Below are 17,700 nucleotides of genomic sequence, written 5' to 3'. Positions count from 1 at the left end.
CTCTAGAACTGTTTAATGTAGTAGTTAAGACCTTTGTATTATTGAATGCAATCTTTATACAGTGCCCCCTGTTCTTTATGTAACATGATTTTTTTCCATAGTTCTCTGAAATGTCTTAACACAAATCTGAGTGCTGAAATGTCTCTGCATCTTCCCTTAATTAAAATTTTCAGTGATTGTGTTATTAAAATTATCTGTGAATACCTACAGAATTTGCATTCTCACAAATCAGAGCAGACCTACTTTGACCATAAGGCATTCCCCACACAATGCAGGCATAGCACAGTGACATTTCTCATGGTTCTTTTGCCTTCCTGTCTCTGCTGGACATGTTGTAACTAATGTACCAAACAAGCCACGGGCAGCAGCAACCAACCTAAATCACTCAGTTTTAGTTCATTACCACAATAGCCTCTATGCTGTGAATGGTTAAATATTAAGCAGAAATATATGTATTGTCATCTCAGAACACCTCTCAATTTGACATTCAGCTTCCTTCCTAAAACTACTAATTGCAGATACCTGTCAATCCAGAAAGGATTATAGTAGATGTTTCTATTCTCTCACCATTTGATACTCTGAGGCCTTGAGCCTCCAATTCTTGTCTCTTTCACACCAACCTGATATCCCTCTCTAGTTCTGTGTCCACTATTTACTTTCATCTCTGCTGTGTCACCACTCACTATTCATTTCTTAAATATTAATCCTCTGTTTCCTACATTGCTCACCTAACATTAGCCTGAATTCTTTTCACATTCCAAAAGATCGTACAGTTAAAGCATCCATATAAATCTTTTCCAGCACCACAGGGCCTCACTCTTTTCAGCCTACTGAGAATTATGTATCACCAGTTTTGTTTCCAGTGTGAAACTTCACTCTAGTGAGTAATATGGTCAAAGTCATCTGAGTAAGCCATTTGTTCAATCAAGATGGTGTTTAATAGTGGAAGGAATGCAAGGGGAAAGACATTGGGAAAAAAAACCTTAAAAATAATCAAGCCCTGCACAACTTAGCAAAAGGTCTGATAAAGGATAAGATAGTCAAAGGCGCCTAAAGAAGCTAGGTGCCCAACTCCCATAGACAGGTTAAGTTCTTTTGAAAATCCCACCCAAAACCAATGGGTTAGAAATTTGCTCTATATTCAGACATATTTCTAAGAATGCACCATGTCATTTTACAGACATATAACACACTGCACAGCCTGACAGGTTCTGCTATATGAAAAAGGTCACAGAATTTGCCACCTAAAATGAGATCAGATTTTAGCTGACAAAATTAAAGTCATACTTCTGTGAAAGAAACATGAAAAACTTATGCTTCTTCCCTAAAAATTCTTACCATACTGTACCTATTGGCCCCAATAGAAGTTTTGCTTGAGTTAGGACTGTAGAATTGGGCCCATATTGGGACCAATATTTTCTAGCTCAGGCATCTAAAGTTTATTGTCTAAATCTATATTTAGGCACTGAAGGGCTAGATTATCGCTTGCTTTCAGGGAGCTGCACAAAGGAATTGAGGAGTGCAAGGCTCCCTGTGCTTCTCCATTAGGCTACCCAGATCTTGGGCTGGAGTCCTGTGCAGAGTGTAACACAGTCATTGCTCTCCCTCACAAGCGGGATATGAGTGGAGTCATCTGTCTTCTGGAGCTGGCTGGATGTGTGTAGGGGAAGGGGGGAAAGCAAACTGATTGTCCACTGGGCTGATTGTCCACTACCTCATGCAGCCATTTATACCAGTGCAAAATGAATACAGTGTGGGTATAAAGCACTACCAAGTCAGAACTGTACTGTTTTGCATTCATTTTGTAACAGTGGAAATGACTGCAGCAGGCACAGGGTTAAGAGAATCAGGCCAGATGAGTCATAGAACCTTCAGGGACTCCCCTGGGACCAGCACAGTGTATTCAGAGCTCATAGGTTGCTAGATTTTCAGTGGTACTCACAAATTTTTATTTTCCACAAAAGGAAAAAAAAATCCACGAGACATTCCTTTTAAAACAATAAATAACCTCCCCCTCCATCCAATGTTTACCTTTTTCTACAGGATCAGTATAAGCTTTTAGCATTACATACTTTCTCTTTATTTTTATTAGTATTTTAAGTGTATTTTTATTAAATATCCTCTTCAGAAAATCCAATTAAAATGGACAAGAGAATAGCCCAAGGACACTCTCTCTCTCTCTCTCTCTCTCTCTCTCTCTCTCTCACACACACACACACACACACACACACACACACACACACACACACACACACACACACACACACACACACTCTTCCTTGTTTGTGGCAGGATTTGTGCCTACTGTGCCCAGAAAAAAGTTCTCATCACACGGCATACATAATTGCAAATTCATTCCTCTGTCCCTCCTCCCCCACTTAGTAGACACACACACTCCAACATGTATGCAGTTAATAGAGTCCTTATATCTGCAGTTGGTAAATGTAAAACCTCTAAAGAAATTAGGAAAGTTAAAAAAAAAAAGGTCTTTAGTTAACTTTGTTGTAAATGTGCATTTACTACCAAGGTTTCAATAGCCCAAGTTTGTCTGGGTTATGGTTTCTTTTTAGAGAGCATAAAATTACTTCAAAACAATTATTATTTCCCCTACAGTACTTAATATCAATATATAAAAATAAAAATTATAATAACTAAGTTCTCATGAGGCCTGTTCCAACACCTATTGAAGTCAACAGAAAGACTCCCTCCCAATAGACACTGCGTATCAGGTCCACACACAACCCACTTTTTCAATCCCCAGGACTCTTGCAAACTCTTGTAATCCCTGTGTAAGAATGTTGACAAATCCTTGTGTCATGTTTTCTACTTGTTATATAACAGAAGCTTCAGATAAGATGGTGGTGGGTTTTTAAAAGTATTTTCTGTGGTATCTTTCACCCTTAATTACAGTCAAGAACTTTGTGGAATGAACATGAACTGTTTTTATGCAATTCAGGCTCTATTAATTTCTGTTTAATCATCATGGCTCTTTTCCAGAATAATAAAACACAGCAGCTTGCTAGTCATTCAGAAACAAGGAAGCTTAGTTGACTTGCTAGACATCACTGGTGAAGTTTTGCTGGTACATCAATGTTATTTTAGCAAAAATATTTCTCAGGTTTGATGCAATGTGCTGTAACAATAGCGGTTGTCTCTTGGACAACTCGGTCCACCAGGATGTCTTTCCGCCACTCTCCAATCAAAAAGGATCATGCCTCCAGCTAGTATGGTCTAAAACAGTGGTTCCCAAACTGGGGTTCATGAACCCCTGGGGGTTCACAAAATGTTACAGGGGGTTCTTGGGAAAAAGTTCCCTAATGGCAGACAGAGCTGTCCCTAGGGCCCGCGGGCAGCATGGGGCCAGCAGCCTGGAGCCCCTGGATTTCCAAGAGCTAAGCAGATCAAAGCAAGCCTATCTATCACACTGAGGCGATTTAAACTTCAAGACTCCTTATAAGAAATGGAAAGGGAGGTGGATATTTTTTGCTGGTTTTAAAATTAAACAGGCAGCTAGTATTGTTTTTTAAATTATGAAGAACAAGTTTAAGCTTTGTTGTAACGTGCGTTGTTTGCCTGGACTGCTCAAGACCTGAATGCTTTTGTAGGAGGAACTCTTTGAGTTGTCTTCTTAAATACCTTCATGCTGTTTCACATCTGATACTCCTTGATGAAACATAGGAGCCCTGTCTTATAACAGGCTTATTCAAAGTGATACAAGCTACGAAAGTGAGATCTTGGAAGAGCGTTGCCATTTTCATAATGTAATAAAAATACTGTAATGATAAATAATAATTAATAATACATAGTGTGTAATAAGTATGTTATAATAACAAATTTTATATTTCCAAGATCACTGCTTTTCTAATTTATACGCAGGTAAAGGAGAAAATCCCTGGAAATATTCATTTTTAGGAGGGGGTTCGCGAGACTTGACATTTTAGTGAAAGGGGTTCACAGGTTGTTAAAGTTTGGGAACCACTGGTCTAAAAGAAGAGTTAAACCATTCCAGCATGTTCACAGACTTGCATTCAATCCTTCTTTCCAGGATGCCATTTCCGTTATTAAAAATACTATAATATTCTACAGCAATGGTCCTAGCCCACTCTGGCTTATAACTGTGTTCCTGCTGTGTTTACACTGTTAACCGCAGGAAACATAGCAATTCTTAAAGAACATGTTGGCTCCCTATTTGTTTTTAGTGCAATTCAAGGCACTGATGCTGATTTGGGAAGCTCTATTCAGGTTGGGCCTGGGCATAGAAGTCAAGGTCAGCTGAGGGTTCTTTTGTTGTCAGTCCCTAGACATGGATTTCCGAGGGGTAGTGGTTGAAGGGGTCCTCAGTGGAAAGCAGTTGGATCTGGAACTTTTATGATGTCTGGTGTGCAGAGCCAGAGTCTCTGGTGGACATTCAGGCTTTGGTGTACGCCATATGATTTTATGAAAATATGCTAATGAGTGTGAATATAATGTAACTGGAAAATGCTTCATGCAAAAGGTCTCTTGTAAAGTATCATTACAAAGCTGATAATCTACTGAGTGTGTTCATCCTATTTGTATGAATGTATCATTCTTGTATCTTTCCTATCCAAAGTTTAGTTCTCTTGCTGTTGCTTCTGCCACATTGGCTCGTTCTGGAAGGGGAGTAGAAAGCCACTATACAGAAAACATTAAAGGAAAAACATGACCCACAAAGGTGACACAATTACAGTTGGAGAAACTAAGATGTTAATCATGTGTTAGACATCAAGATTTACAGCACTCGGTTCCTTTCCCTCAAGCTAGATTCCTACAAATTGGGTACATGAAAATTAAATTGTGCTACAAGGTTTATATTGTCATTTTCAATAAACATATGAACAACTGGCACAGGTATGCTTAATCTAATCAGAAATTATGTACTGTAGTAGGGAGGATGGGATTTCTACTGGCTTGTAGATTATCAAGTCCTCAAGACCGGTATTTCTCTTCTCTATAAACAATCAAATGCTTTCTAGATGTTTTTTTAATTTCTGTGATCTATGATGTATTTCCCAGATAGCATCATCTGTTTGAATAAATGAATATTCAGAACGAACACTAACATTTTATTTTAGGTAATACTAAGATTTAATGAACCCTTATTTGAACTGGTGTCAGCTGGTGCAGTACATCTTGATATTGATCTCAACAGCCATATGTCTTTAGAATCACTTGTAGAGATCTAATACCTGTGGTACGGGTGGAAATAAAAAAGAAATCTGAGCTATTGACCATGAAAAGGAACCTAAGCAGCAATATTAGTTCAGATAACACATTGTACAACTGGATTGAATTTGCATTAGTAAATTTTGCAGCTTTTTCCAACCTGCCTCTATCTTCAAAATGTCGGAAGAGAAAATGTAAGTATCTATCTTAGGGCATTTTTAACACCCCATCCCCACAACAGCCAGATGCCATATGAGGAGGTCTCGCTTTTGCAATTTTTCAGGGACTTTGGGGGCCCAATCCTGCTGCTTTTAATAAAGTAAAACTCATCTTAATGACATCAGTGTGAGTTTGGCTGAGTAAGGGTCACAAGACTGGGTCCATTTTAACACTTGCTACTGGAAAATGAGGACTTCTGTGTGGCTTGATGGCCCAGATCTGTATCTGGAGTAAAGGGATATGCCTCAGGCAGCCAGATTATTCAGGGGAGTGCCAAAGAGTAAGGATATTATACTGCCCTTTTAAGAGGTTGTACAACACAGTTCCTACAGCAGGGGGTGGGGAGTGGGCACCACACAGCTTCCTGAGGGCGAAGATTGCAGTTTTACCTGTCTTCTAATAGGAGATACATGGATGCTCCTTATATACACTCTCCTTGTCACGAACCTGTTCAGATCTGGGTACAATCTGGCCTTGAATGAAATATAGTCTCTAGTCCGCCACATGATCAAAGTGATAAGCTTGAGGGTGAGATCTCTTACACATACTTAGAGATCTCTAAGGAAGTGAAACTGAGAGAGCCCCTATTAAGAAATATTATATAGTACTTTCCATTAATCAACCAGTACAGTTATGTAAATTTTAGTGTGTTGTAGAACTGGTTGAAATTTTTTAATCTAAGCATATTTTTGACAAAAAATACTTTTTCAATCAAAGTAATTTTGCCCCCCATTTTTGGGTGGAAAAAAATGGCAACTGAAAACAAAACAAACAATTCAGTAAAAATGCTCTGGCTTTCATAAAGATTTTCTACCTTTGGGGAAAAAAATCTAGTTTTGGTTTCAGCAAAAGTGACATATTTTTATTGAAAATGCTTTTTGAAAACCAAAACATTTTTGCTTTTTATTAATTAAAAAGAAACTAAAAAAAATTGTAGAAATGTTTGGAAAAAAATGAAATAATGAAAAAAAAATTCTGTAAAAACACTGTTATTTTACAATCTTTTCCAGTGTTTTGGGCAATTGCTACAGAAAACTGGAGTGATGTTTTGCATGTGTGTGCATTTTATAAAGGAATATCCAGTTCTCACTTAAATTTTGTAAAAATGACCCTCCTGATCATTTGAATGAAAAATGCTTCATAACCTACTCAGATGATTAACCTAAAATAAGTACATTTTAGTGTATAGACTACAATTTTGTAAAACCAATATAGAGATAACACAGGATCTGCTTTTACTCATCTTACTTCTATAAATTAGACATATTTACAATATAGAATATAAAATTATTCATGTTTGCTCCTTCTGTAATGTACCAGCATGATCTGAATAGATTTGCATCCAATAAACAAAATATTTAATGAATATTCATATATTATCAAGTCATGAATAAGTTATAAAATAATTAGACTATTAATAATGTTGTAAGTTGCTGTTTTCAAACAAGATAAGAATGGTGAAAATCATTGACAAAAAAGTTGATTTTTAATTTTTCTATACAATTTTAATTTTGAGATCGATTTTTAAATCTCTAATTTTTACTTTCTGTCTGAGCAGAAAGCTTTGTTTAGTTGTGTGCTGAAAATAACCACAAATAAAAGGCCTGCTTCATATTATTATTGAAAAAAAAAAAGGAATTATGCCTTTTCACCAGATTTCCTTACATCATACTTTGGAAGGAAGAAAACACAATATATATATTTTAATAATGAGTTGTTTGTACATACACCATCTAGAATGCAAAACAGTGAGTGGCCTAAAGAACATCTTGCTATTAGTGTGAGTATAAAAATAAATTAGGGGACCAATCCGGCTGCTCTTACACCCTCAAGTAAATAGGACTGTAACACATGAGAAAAGTTGTGTATTGCCAACACCAAGCATTCAAAAATCGTGAGTCAGGCTCCCCAAAATCATGAGGTCAATCTAAAAACCATGATTTAAAAAATAATAATAAATAAATAAATAAATTTGGGACTGTCTTCATTTACCTTCTAATTTTTTAAGTTTGTAGGGCCCACTCGGGTCACATTTTCAACCTTTTTTTGCAACCATAAGAGCTAGAACTTTGATTGTTTAAAAAAATGAAAGCTGAGATTTTCTGTATTCACATTAATGTAAGAGCTGGGGCTTTAAGAAATATACCAAGTAGTGAGAGAGCTGGCAACTCTGAAAGTTATCCATATGAACCCAGGGTCAGTAAGGGTTGCCCCCTGCAGGATTAAGTGCCATGACTGTGCATGGAGTGATGGCACCCTATCAAAGAAAAGATTTACACACATACTTTTTTGCTCAGTTACACTCCATACTGTACTGCTACTGAGCTTCTTGGGGGCACACAGGAAATATAGGAGGAATGGCTCACTCCAAACAGCAAATTACAAAAGCAAAATCCAACAAACAAAATCTAAAGGAAAGAAGAGGGTTGGAAACAGGTGAAAAGTCACAGGGCAGCATTCACTGTCATGCCAATTGGTTTGTCTGTTATACATTAAAATAGTTACCCTAGGAAGTGCTGCCTCATTTGTTATTCATGTCATTTTGAAGATGCAAAGGATATTAAAGGGAGGAGGAAAAAACAAAAACAGACTTACCAGCATATTTTGTGTACTTTTTCTTTGAACAGTGTTTAGGAAAAAATATGCTGCGTTAAACTAATACTTGCTCAAGCTCTAATTGTTCTTTTACTTCTTTTGGTTCCAGGTGGTTTTATCTTTCCTTGTTCCTGTTTTATTTTATAGACCCCTTTTCTCAAAAAATAAAGGGTTCAGGAAGAGGAGAAAAAGGACAATTGTTGGTGCAAAGGAGAGCTGGAGAGTCTAGGTTATGTCAGTTTTTTCCTGTGCCACTGTTTGGTTGGTAAAAGTATAGCAAAAAATGGGGGACGATATTTTATAGAATAAAGCCTGACATAAATTCCAGCTGGCATCATTTAATCAGTCTTTCTACAGGCAGAAGGGAACATTTCCCCCAGATTAGATTTCATTTTCATGCATACATGTAAGTACTTGTCTAAGTTCCAACCAGAGGCGACTTGAGTATACTGGGGTTCATTGATTTTCTGTTACTGCAGTAAGATACTGCATCAAGATAATGATTTATAATGCAGATTACAAAACACTGATTTGCAGCAAATTACTGAATCTGTGGCTAATGATCAGCCCCACAGGTTTCAGCCAAAACCAAGTTGAATTAGAATTTATGTTTCACATAAGATAACATTACTTAATCTGTGGGCAGAAGATCTTTGAAAGCTAACAAAAGAAAAAAGTTTCATTTTCTGGGGGTTTTACATGATAGTAGTCAGGTTTCAATAGGTGGACTGGATAAAGATTTTATCTTCAAGGTCATGACACATTCGTAGAGAAATGTATTACCCATTCCTATTCTCACATACACCCTACATGTGAAGTTTTAAATATCCTTCTGTAGAATGCAATTAACGTCCAAGAAGGCAAAAAAAAGGAGGTGGTAAATGGCTTTCAGCCTTTGACACCTGTAGCACTAAACCTCTGCTCTTATTGGAAGGCAGATTTTTTTTAGACACACAATAAAGTGAAGCCAAATGGCAACAGAATTATTAGGACCCACAGAAATAATCATCATAACAAGCTGAAATCTCTCCTGTATGAAAAAATAGCAAAGGCAAAACCTCTATGGATTGAGTGACAGGACTTTTATTGGATTATTTGGAACAGAAACTGGAAATTGAGGGAATAAATTGACAGACCAAGCTCCAGACTAGTGTCATTACCATAGAGGACATTAAAGTTGGTACCCTGTATTTCACAAGGCATTGTAAGGAAAGGGACAATTCTATCAATAGCAACTGATACAACTATATCAATTTGGGCAATAGAACTATATCTATTTTAGGCAATAAATTCAAATCCTGTCAGTTAATTCATAGACAGAGATTAACTTGACTCAGAAATAAATTGTATTGGTGTTTACAAAAGGAGCAATGGGACTGGCAGGTTCTAGTAAGGGAGTGTTGAATCATCCCACTCCAACTGCTGTTGCCTAGTGGCATTCTGTTTGACTCCCTCATTTCCAATTTCTTCTTCCTCCTCCTCTTCCTCTTCCTCCTCTTCTTCACTTTCACCTGATTCATCACTGGTCGTATCTTCCTCCTCCTCTTCCACCTCCTCCTCACTTTCCTCTTCTACATGGTGAGGCTCTTCATATTTCTACATTAGGTTAGAAAATACAGAGAAGGAAAAGGACTTGTTCATTAACCTAGCTAGGGGAACATAAAGCAATTGAACCAATAGTTTAATACCTCCTGTAACACCCATGAAAATAGCTATGTAATGGATTGCTCCAGAAACTAATTGCTAATATATTGGGAAAGTGCAATTTACATGGCTACCTGGTTATTAGGGGATATATAGAGTAGAGTAAAGTAGCAGGTAAATTCTAAAGCTTGAAGCTATTGTAAAAAAAATGGAATATTGGTAAATGACTCATCGCTTAGCAAAGCTATCTATAGTTAGCTCTTTTAACTTTTGATCATGTGTCAGTTTCTCTAGACAGGTTGCTCTTTTCTGAACCTCTGCCCTGTATTGTCCATTGCCTTCAGTTTGTCAATATTTGGTATCAGCACATTTTAAAATGGACGAATTGCATTGTTGTGGGTGCTTTAAATTGCAAGTGTCTGTGCTGGGCAGGAAGTGATAGGGCAATGCTCCTTTCCCCCTTAAGCCAATTCTTCACCATCCCATCAAATAACAATCATATACAGGATGACAAATAAAATAATAATAATTAATAATAAATAATAAGAAGCATAATAATAATTATCATTATTTGTATTAGAGTCGTGCCTAGAGGCCTCAACTGAGATCGGGGACCATTTGTGCTAGATGCTGTACATACATATAGTAAGAGACATACCCTGCCTTGAAGAGTGATCAAACAAACAAAGTAGCAATCTAAATAAATCCATCTTTAAAGTGTTTTTTAAAAACAGTAACTAAGCAAGCTACCACCCAAAATACTAACTCCTGGAAGTGCCATGGCAATCCAGCTTTTTTGCGTACCTCCATGGGGTTGACAGTAATGGTTAGAGCAGAATCGTCCCAATCCATTTCATTTTCTTTACTTCCTTCATTTTCCGTAGAGCTGTGCTGATGAGAAGTCCGAACTCTGTAGATGCCCAAGGCTATGATGAAGACTAGTATGCTGACACAGATTATTATAACAATAGTAGCCACGCTTGGAACAACTGAAAAAAATAATGGAATAATTTCTCTACAGATTTGCCTACACACCACTAAATACATTCTTTCCTTCTCTGTTCTTTCTTTCTTTATGCTGAGATTCTGCAACCAGCACATCACTCATAATATTTCCTATAATTACATTCAGTGATGACAAATGGTATGAACAATGCAGAACAACTCAAAGTCAGACCAGCTGTCTGTTGATGCCAGAAGGTTAAATTGTCTTTCATCTATATTGTCCCTTTCTGCTAAGGGACAAATATTCCCAGATATTCCCAGGAACACAATTAGAGAATTAACTTCATTTGTGAAAATAATTGATGTCTGGAATTCTGCCATTTGCCGGTTTTAATTTTTCAACTTTCTGGTCTCTATATTTTTAAAAAAAAAACTGGCCACACAATTTCCAATAGTGTATTTTTTAACTAAAGTGCAACTCCTCACAAAGACAGAGGGGGACAAATGTTGCTTTCTCTTACACCTATGCAATGACTTCTTTTGGGTTGCCCAGGGTATAAGTGGGGATTCTATGTCTTCATTGGTTTACTGAACTGAATCACAACAGAAAGACTGACAACACCTTAAGTATTATGAGCAATTTCTGTATAGTTAATACCTGAGCCATGAATGCTGTTTATGCTTTCCTCTGGGTGATGGATAGAGTGGAGAAACTGTGGCTGTATTACCATGTGATTTACATGCTCCATAAAATTAGAGTTGGAGTTGTGTAGGATATTAACCTGGAATAACAAAAGAAAAAGAAGTGTGATACTACAAAGTGCTGTAAATTCCAATACCATGCTTTCTGGTGTCTGAAACTGTGCTGCAAAGTTCATCATCAGATAAGAATATTATATAGATCTCAGTAGAAGATTCAAGTTCATTCTGTAGGAACTGGAGACAAGATCAAGAGTCTCCCAAGCCAGTTAACCTATCCTGGGTTATTGTATGGCTTGGCTGGGCCACTTTGTTATTGGTAGCTCTTGAACAGACTGGAAGAATAAAGACGCTCTCTCTCTTTTTTACCTGTATGAACCAGCTCTCTCTCTCTCTCTTTGTTCATCTTTCTATCATAAGTTAGATGCACTATTGAAGTCACTAAGAGTTTTATCATTGTCTTTAACAGGTCTGGACATTTGTAGAGCCCTAATGCCATCTGTTCAGACCAAATATTTCTCTCTTCATCCAACTTCTCTATGAATATTGTCACTTCCTTTTTTATGCTACTATAAGATGCATTTTCTTAGCAAGTTGTGGTTTCAAAACTTCATATGAAATAGAGCTTACCTTGACCTGCAACTCTGAATTTGAACAGCCCCAAACATTATGGTATTTGAAATGCTAATCAGGATCCAAATATGCAATATTTGATATAACTTCTACATTTACAATGGACTGAATAAAAACCCCAGATCCAAACACCTCAAACTTTTGTGATAATAAAATTTTAGATGTCAATCTAGATCTAGTTTTGTGGCTTGAGCTCATATTTAGTAATTGCTTGCTTTTATTCATTTTTCTCTAGGTTTACTTCTTATTTAGCTATCTTTAGGATGTCTGTTTTAAATAAAGTTCACTTTGAAAAGTAACCGTGTAAAAATGGCACCCAGTTATTCTGGCTGTTCCCTGAATGTATTCAGTTTTATATCTGCTGACATTAGTGACTAATACATTTTATTACTCTTGCTTCTGTTAACACACTAGAGCCATGCCAGGTGTGGGAGAGTCGGCTGAATTCTATTTTGGCTCATGCATTAACATAATTGTTAATTAAGTTGCAAAGGCATGGTCAAATCCAGCCTTCATTTACTAAAGTTAGGCATAGAAGAAACTGTAGAGAATCTGGCCTAGAAAATCTTTATGGAGATGATCAATGAGCCAGAAGGAACAAAGCTTGATTTTCAGAACCCAGATTACATTTACAGGGCCAGCAATTAGACTCAACCTTTTTACTTGTAAACCAGGACAAATTGTTCTGAAAATCGTTGAGACCCCAACACAGAACTCTCCAATGACATATTTAAAGTCAATTTCCACAGTACAACTGCACTTGAAAAGTGTTCAAATGAAAACCCAAAGAATCACCAACATGGTGCTCAAGAAAGTGTTTCACAAATGTAAGTATTCATGGCAATCCTGACTATGCAATGTAGCATGTGTGCATGATACTTGTGTTCCTCCTTTTTGCCTGAAAATGAGATATGAGCCCAAGTTAACAATTTTTAAACACTGAGTAAGATGAGCAATATATCCAAATATTGATTATATGTTCCATTTAGCCATGGCAAATAGCATCCTTTGTAATAAGTCCCCAGGTTTTAGAAAGGACAAAGATTTTTCTCACATGACAGCACATGTTGTACATGAAAAATTCTATTTGTTTCCTATCACAGAACGTACTTCTGTAAAGGTTCCTTCAAAGGAAGGAAGGAAAGAATGTAATTCATAGCACAAAGCAACTCTGCTACCCCTTCTTTTCTCATAGCCCATATAAATACCAATAATAAGCCAGGAGGAGAGCTGAGAAAGGAAAGCAAAAGGCAGAGCAGAGGTGACAGGAATTTGTTTTTTTCAGAGCTCATGCATGCATTTTTTTTTAAATTTAATTCACTAATTTATTTTAAGGGCCTAATTATAGGATCTCTGGGCCTGGTCCTCTACTGATTTGCAGTATGTTCAGTCATTTACACCAGTGAAAACTGGATATAAAATGTTATCAATGCCAAAAAAGTCACTCTGCAACAAGGTGCACTCATCCTTTAAGGAAACTACAGGCTCAACACAACATACTTCTACTTTTATCCCCAGAACAAGAGAATTCTGGGAAAGGAAGCACCCAGATGGATTCTGGGAATTGTAAATTGGACAGAATATAAGAGGCAGCCTCACTCAGTGTGAGAAAGAGATGTGGAGCGAGGCGGGGAGGGTGGCATGCTGGGGAGATTCAGCAGAAACTGGTGAAGCTAGCAGTTTAGAAGGAGCTATGGAAGCAGTCTAGAAGAGGTGGGTGGATAAAAACATAATGAACCCAAGGGAGATAGGAGTTCTGTGACTTTTGTAAAGAGCCTTGAGGTGGACAGAGGTAGAGGATGGTACCCAAGGGTTGTGAAGTATACACATAGAGGGGTACAATTACAAATAGCCAAGTCCCAGCTGGAAAATCAAGGGATTACCAGAGTGAAAGAAGAGGCTGTGGGCAAAGGGAACATACAAAGAACGGGGCACTAACTGATTGATAACTTACTGATTTGGGGCCCACCACTGGAGCTTCCAGACAGTGAGAGCACTCCCTGGCTTCAGTTCCCTGCAACATGAGAGGGGAAGAACGATGGACCCTCAAAGAAGGCCTGTGGTTCAAAAGGAGAGGCTGGATGAAGGCTACTACATTCCAGAGAATGGAAAGATGGACAGAAAGGCTCATGACCCAGTAATGGGACCGCATTGAGCTTTTGTGTTGGTTTTTAATTTGGACTCTTGTTTGGGATTTCAGTTACCCCAGGAGATATGGAATCTTTCTGAGTTAGCTGGAGGACTTAATTTAAACATTGTACCAGCTCAGAGAGAAACTGAGGCACAGCTAGGAAAGGGAAACCGATGAGGTTACCACATTATAATAGGACACCTCTGACCACAAACTCCAGTCCTTATTGCGTTCCTCCCTCCCCTCAAAAGCCTGAATAAATATGCCTTGTAGAGTGATCTAAAGGGAAACAAATATGGGCTATTTCAGATGAAGGGTGGGTGTTAGTTGCAATTTAAGGCCCCTTGTGAAAAATATCACGCAAGTAATTCCCTTTCATTTATACTGGGTGCGCTCCAGCTCTTTAATCTCCACTGACCAACTGTAGCTCTATTGTGCAGGAAGAGAGGCAGTCTCTCACGTAGGCAATCCTCATGCCATTCAAGATCAATGCCAATACTTTAATTTCCTTCCAGAAACCAAGAGATATCTATTGCAAATCATGGCGCAGAATTATCCTGTGCACTAGCTTTGTCTCCAGTTTGGCTGTAGGTGTAGCTCCAATGCTGACTGTATTGCAGTAATCTAATCTTGAGGTGGTGTGGCCATGGATAACAATCACAAAGTCTGTCTCCCACCAGTAAGGCCACATTCTCCTGACCAAGCTGAAAAACGGCCTTTCTAGACATGTTGTTATATGGCTGTTTAGTAGCAGCTGGGGATCCAGTAATTTCCCCAAATTCCAAATTCTATTTAAAAAAAGTAGGCATACAACATGAATACGAAGACCAGGTATAATCCTTGTTCTAACTTCCAACAGCTTCCCCCAACCTACCAATAGCAAATCAGTTAGCTGGCTGTTACCCATGCTCCTTTGCCAGAGGGTGCGACAGTCAAGAGCTGCTGCTGTTCTTAACTGAGAATCTGGATCCATGGAGAGTGGAAATGTTCAGGGAGCGACACAGAAATGCTTAAAGAGAAGTGCTGAATTAGTTCAGTGTCTGTGAGAAAAGCACATGAGAAACTTTTGAGAAGAGGTGAAGCTGTAAACTCAGCCAGACTTGATAAAAGAAGAAAAACAGAATATAGGCACAGCAGCAGCCTGAATTCGCCACATTTTCTAAATGCAGGATTTCATAAGAGCTTAAAAATTAAAAAGAAACTAAGCCAATTTTGCCATGAGCTGAAAGAAATGAAGTTCTTCATGGCATTAAAACAGCCATACAAAGGAGACACTGGAGAACCATGTATCTCGCTGATTAGATGAACATATTGGAGCATCCTGCGGCATATTCTGCCATAGCAACCCACTGTCAGGCTAAACAGGCATTCAGAATTCCAAGAGAGGACCCATTCCAAAGACATAACGAAGAGAATGGGACAGTCATTCCATGAAATGGGAGATAAGCGGTGAGCAGAAATGATTTCACTTCTGGAATTACTCCCAGCAGCTGTTGCCCCAGTCAGTTTGGGTGACAGTGGAGCAGACAACCAATCAGTCACCAGCTGAACAGCTCACTTATGTGTGAATTTAGTGCCTCTAGGTATGGTTTTGGTATGCAGCCTCCAACTCCATAGCTGAAATTTTTGCTAGTAATTTTGACTCCATAATCAGTTGTGGGCACAATTTGTTCCATTTCTACATTTAACAGATTTATGGGTGCAAAAGCAGGGGCAACTGTTTGTAGGTGAAAAAATATGTACTCAAAACTGGAATGAATTATTTTTAAAGTATTGACCTTTCCCATAATACTGTCTATTTAACCTATTTTATAGGTATAATCTGAGATCCTAATGTGGGAAAACAAAATGGAAATACCCAGCCCTGGAACAGCTATGAATTACATCTGTAACTATCAAATAAAGATGCATCTTTCAAAGTGCATGAAGTCAAAACCCAAAGGTTCAAAAAATTGTAGAAGGGAAAAGGATCAAACAGAGTGACTGGTCCAATGCAACTGCTAGTGTAATTCATATTATCTCTATTAAAACAGATTTTGAGTTATTAAAATGCAATATTTCTGTTGGCAGGATTGGACTTTTTCTGTGAAATTCATATCAAGGACTACTGCCTCCATTTGTAGTAGATAAACCTGGATGTACATGTGAGCAGAACCTATTCTACAATCCTATTAATCCAATTCCAGTTCCTAATGAACAGGTAGCCGTATACGTTACAAGTTGCCATATCAGATTGGACCTGAAGTTCAGCGGGTCTTATATTCGGACTCTAGCAATCTCTAATACCTGATCATACCATGTAAAAAAGCACCACCACAACTGGCACCTGGGTTCGGACTAAGGAGGATTAAATCAGCATGGAAAATGAGCAAAATTGCCCCTCTCACTTGTGACGGTCTGGCTTGAGCCCCATTTCTGGGATAAGGTAAGGAGGCTTGCACCGCTCCAGCTCATGCTGCGCTTGTTTTGTGCCTCTACAGAGAACTTAAGCCCTGGGATATCAATCTGACATATTATACCAGCATGGAGTTCACTTTAAAGAAAAAACTGTAAACTAGAACAGATGCTGGTGGTGTTGAGTGGTTAGGATATAGATATTCAGGCTTGTCTGCAAAGGCCTATACTTCAAGAATTTGGGTGTATTCTTATCACTTAACTAGTTATAGAGGTACAGAACAAGAATCAAAATCAGTCTGCATGCTTACAGGCCTTCTCTCACTATGATAGTCTAAGGCCTTGTTCTTAGGCTAAGGTCTTTGGCTAAGCAGCAGAAGCAGCCAGACTGGGAAGCGAACGGTCACGTCTTCACCAGTCACCCTGAAATAAGGCAGTTTTGAGCTGTTAAAAAGGTGATCCAATCTATTACCTCCAGAGAAAGGGAAGAGCCTAGAAGATTTAAAGAAAACTTAGTTTGACAGCATCCTGTCTGGCAAGAACTCACTTATCAATAGCTGGGGTGTGAAATCCTCATTTCTTTGTTGTTCTATCACTGTAATCTCCATTTCCCTATTGTTTGTCTGTATAATCTCTGGTTCTGTGATTGTTTCTGTCTGCTGTATAATTAATTTTGTTGGGTGTAAACCAATTAAGGTGGTGGGATATAACTGGTTAGATAATCAAGTTACAAAATATGTTAGGAATGGTTAGTTAAATTTCAGTAAAATGGTTAAGGCATAGCTAAGCAGAACTCAAGTTTTACTATATAGTCTGCAGTCAATCAGGAAGTGAAGGGGGGAAATGGGAACAGGGAATTGGGGTGGGTGAATTGGAATCATGTTTTGGTAAGGTGGTGGGGGGAATGGGAACAAGGAATAGGAACAGGGACACAGGCAAGGCTCTGTGGTGTCAGAGCTGGGAAGAGGGACACTAAAGAAGGAAATTGGAATCATTGCTTGCTGGAAGTTCATCCCAATAAACATCAAATTGTTTGCACCTTTGGACTTGGGGTATTGTTGCTCTCTGTTAATGCGAGAAGGACCAGGGAAGTGAGCGGGTGAAGGAATAAGCCCCCTAACATTGAGTGAGGTCTTTGAAGTAATGCTGCATACAAGAATGAAAAGAGCTTTCTTTTTCATGCTGGAACAGCATGCTGGTTACTAGGCAGAGCTCGCTGGCCTGTGATTTCTGGAGACACCTGCACTATCCACATC

General features: G+C 38.2%; 1 protein-coding gene across 2 annotated transcripts in view; it reads right to left on the bottom strand.

Moving 5' to 3' along the window:
* Positions 1 to 5,139: 5,139 nt before the first annotated feature.
* Positions 5,140 to 17,700, bottom strand: part of CLSTN2 (calsyntenin 2) — a 676,166-nt gene continuing 663,605 nt past the window's right edge. The window contains exons 15-18 of one of the 2 annotated variants that reach the window (XM_026649976.2): positions 11,246 to 11,369; positions 10,447 to 10,631; positions 9,510 to 9,594; positions 5,140 to 5,207 (exon numbers count right to left, since the gene is read on the bottom strand). In XM_026649976.2, the coding sequence (XP_026505761.1) occupies positions 5,164 to 5,207; positions 9,510 to 9,594; positions 10,447 to 10,631; positions 11,246 to 11,369 (438 nt within the window). In that variant the 3' untranslated portion in view covers positions 5,140 to 5,163. Of the gene's footprint in view, positions 5,208 to 9,063; positions 9,595 to 10,446; positions 10,632 to 11,245; positions 11,370 to 17,700 lie in introns of those variants that run through there. The other variant, XM_026649975.2, reaches the window with a different exon arrangement.

Source organism: Terrapene carolina, unplaced genomic scaffold (assembly GCF_002925995.2).
Source record: "Terrapene carolina triunguis isolate 2854851 unplaced genomic scaffold, T_m_triunguis-2.0 Scaffold88, whole genome shotgun sequence".
Classification (NCBI taxonomy): Eukaryota; Metazoa; Chordata; order Testudines; family Emydidae; genus Terrapene; species Terrapene triunguis.
Note: the sequence above shows the minus strand (reverse complement) of the source record. Positions and strands in the feature narration are given on the sequence as shown.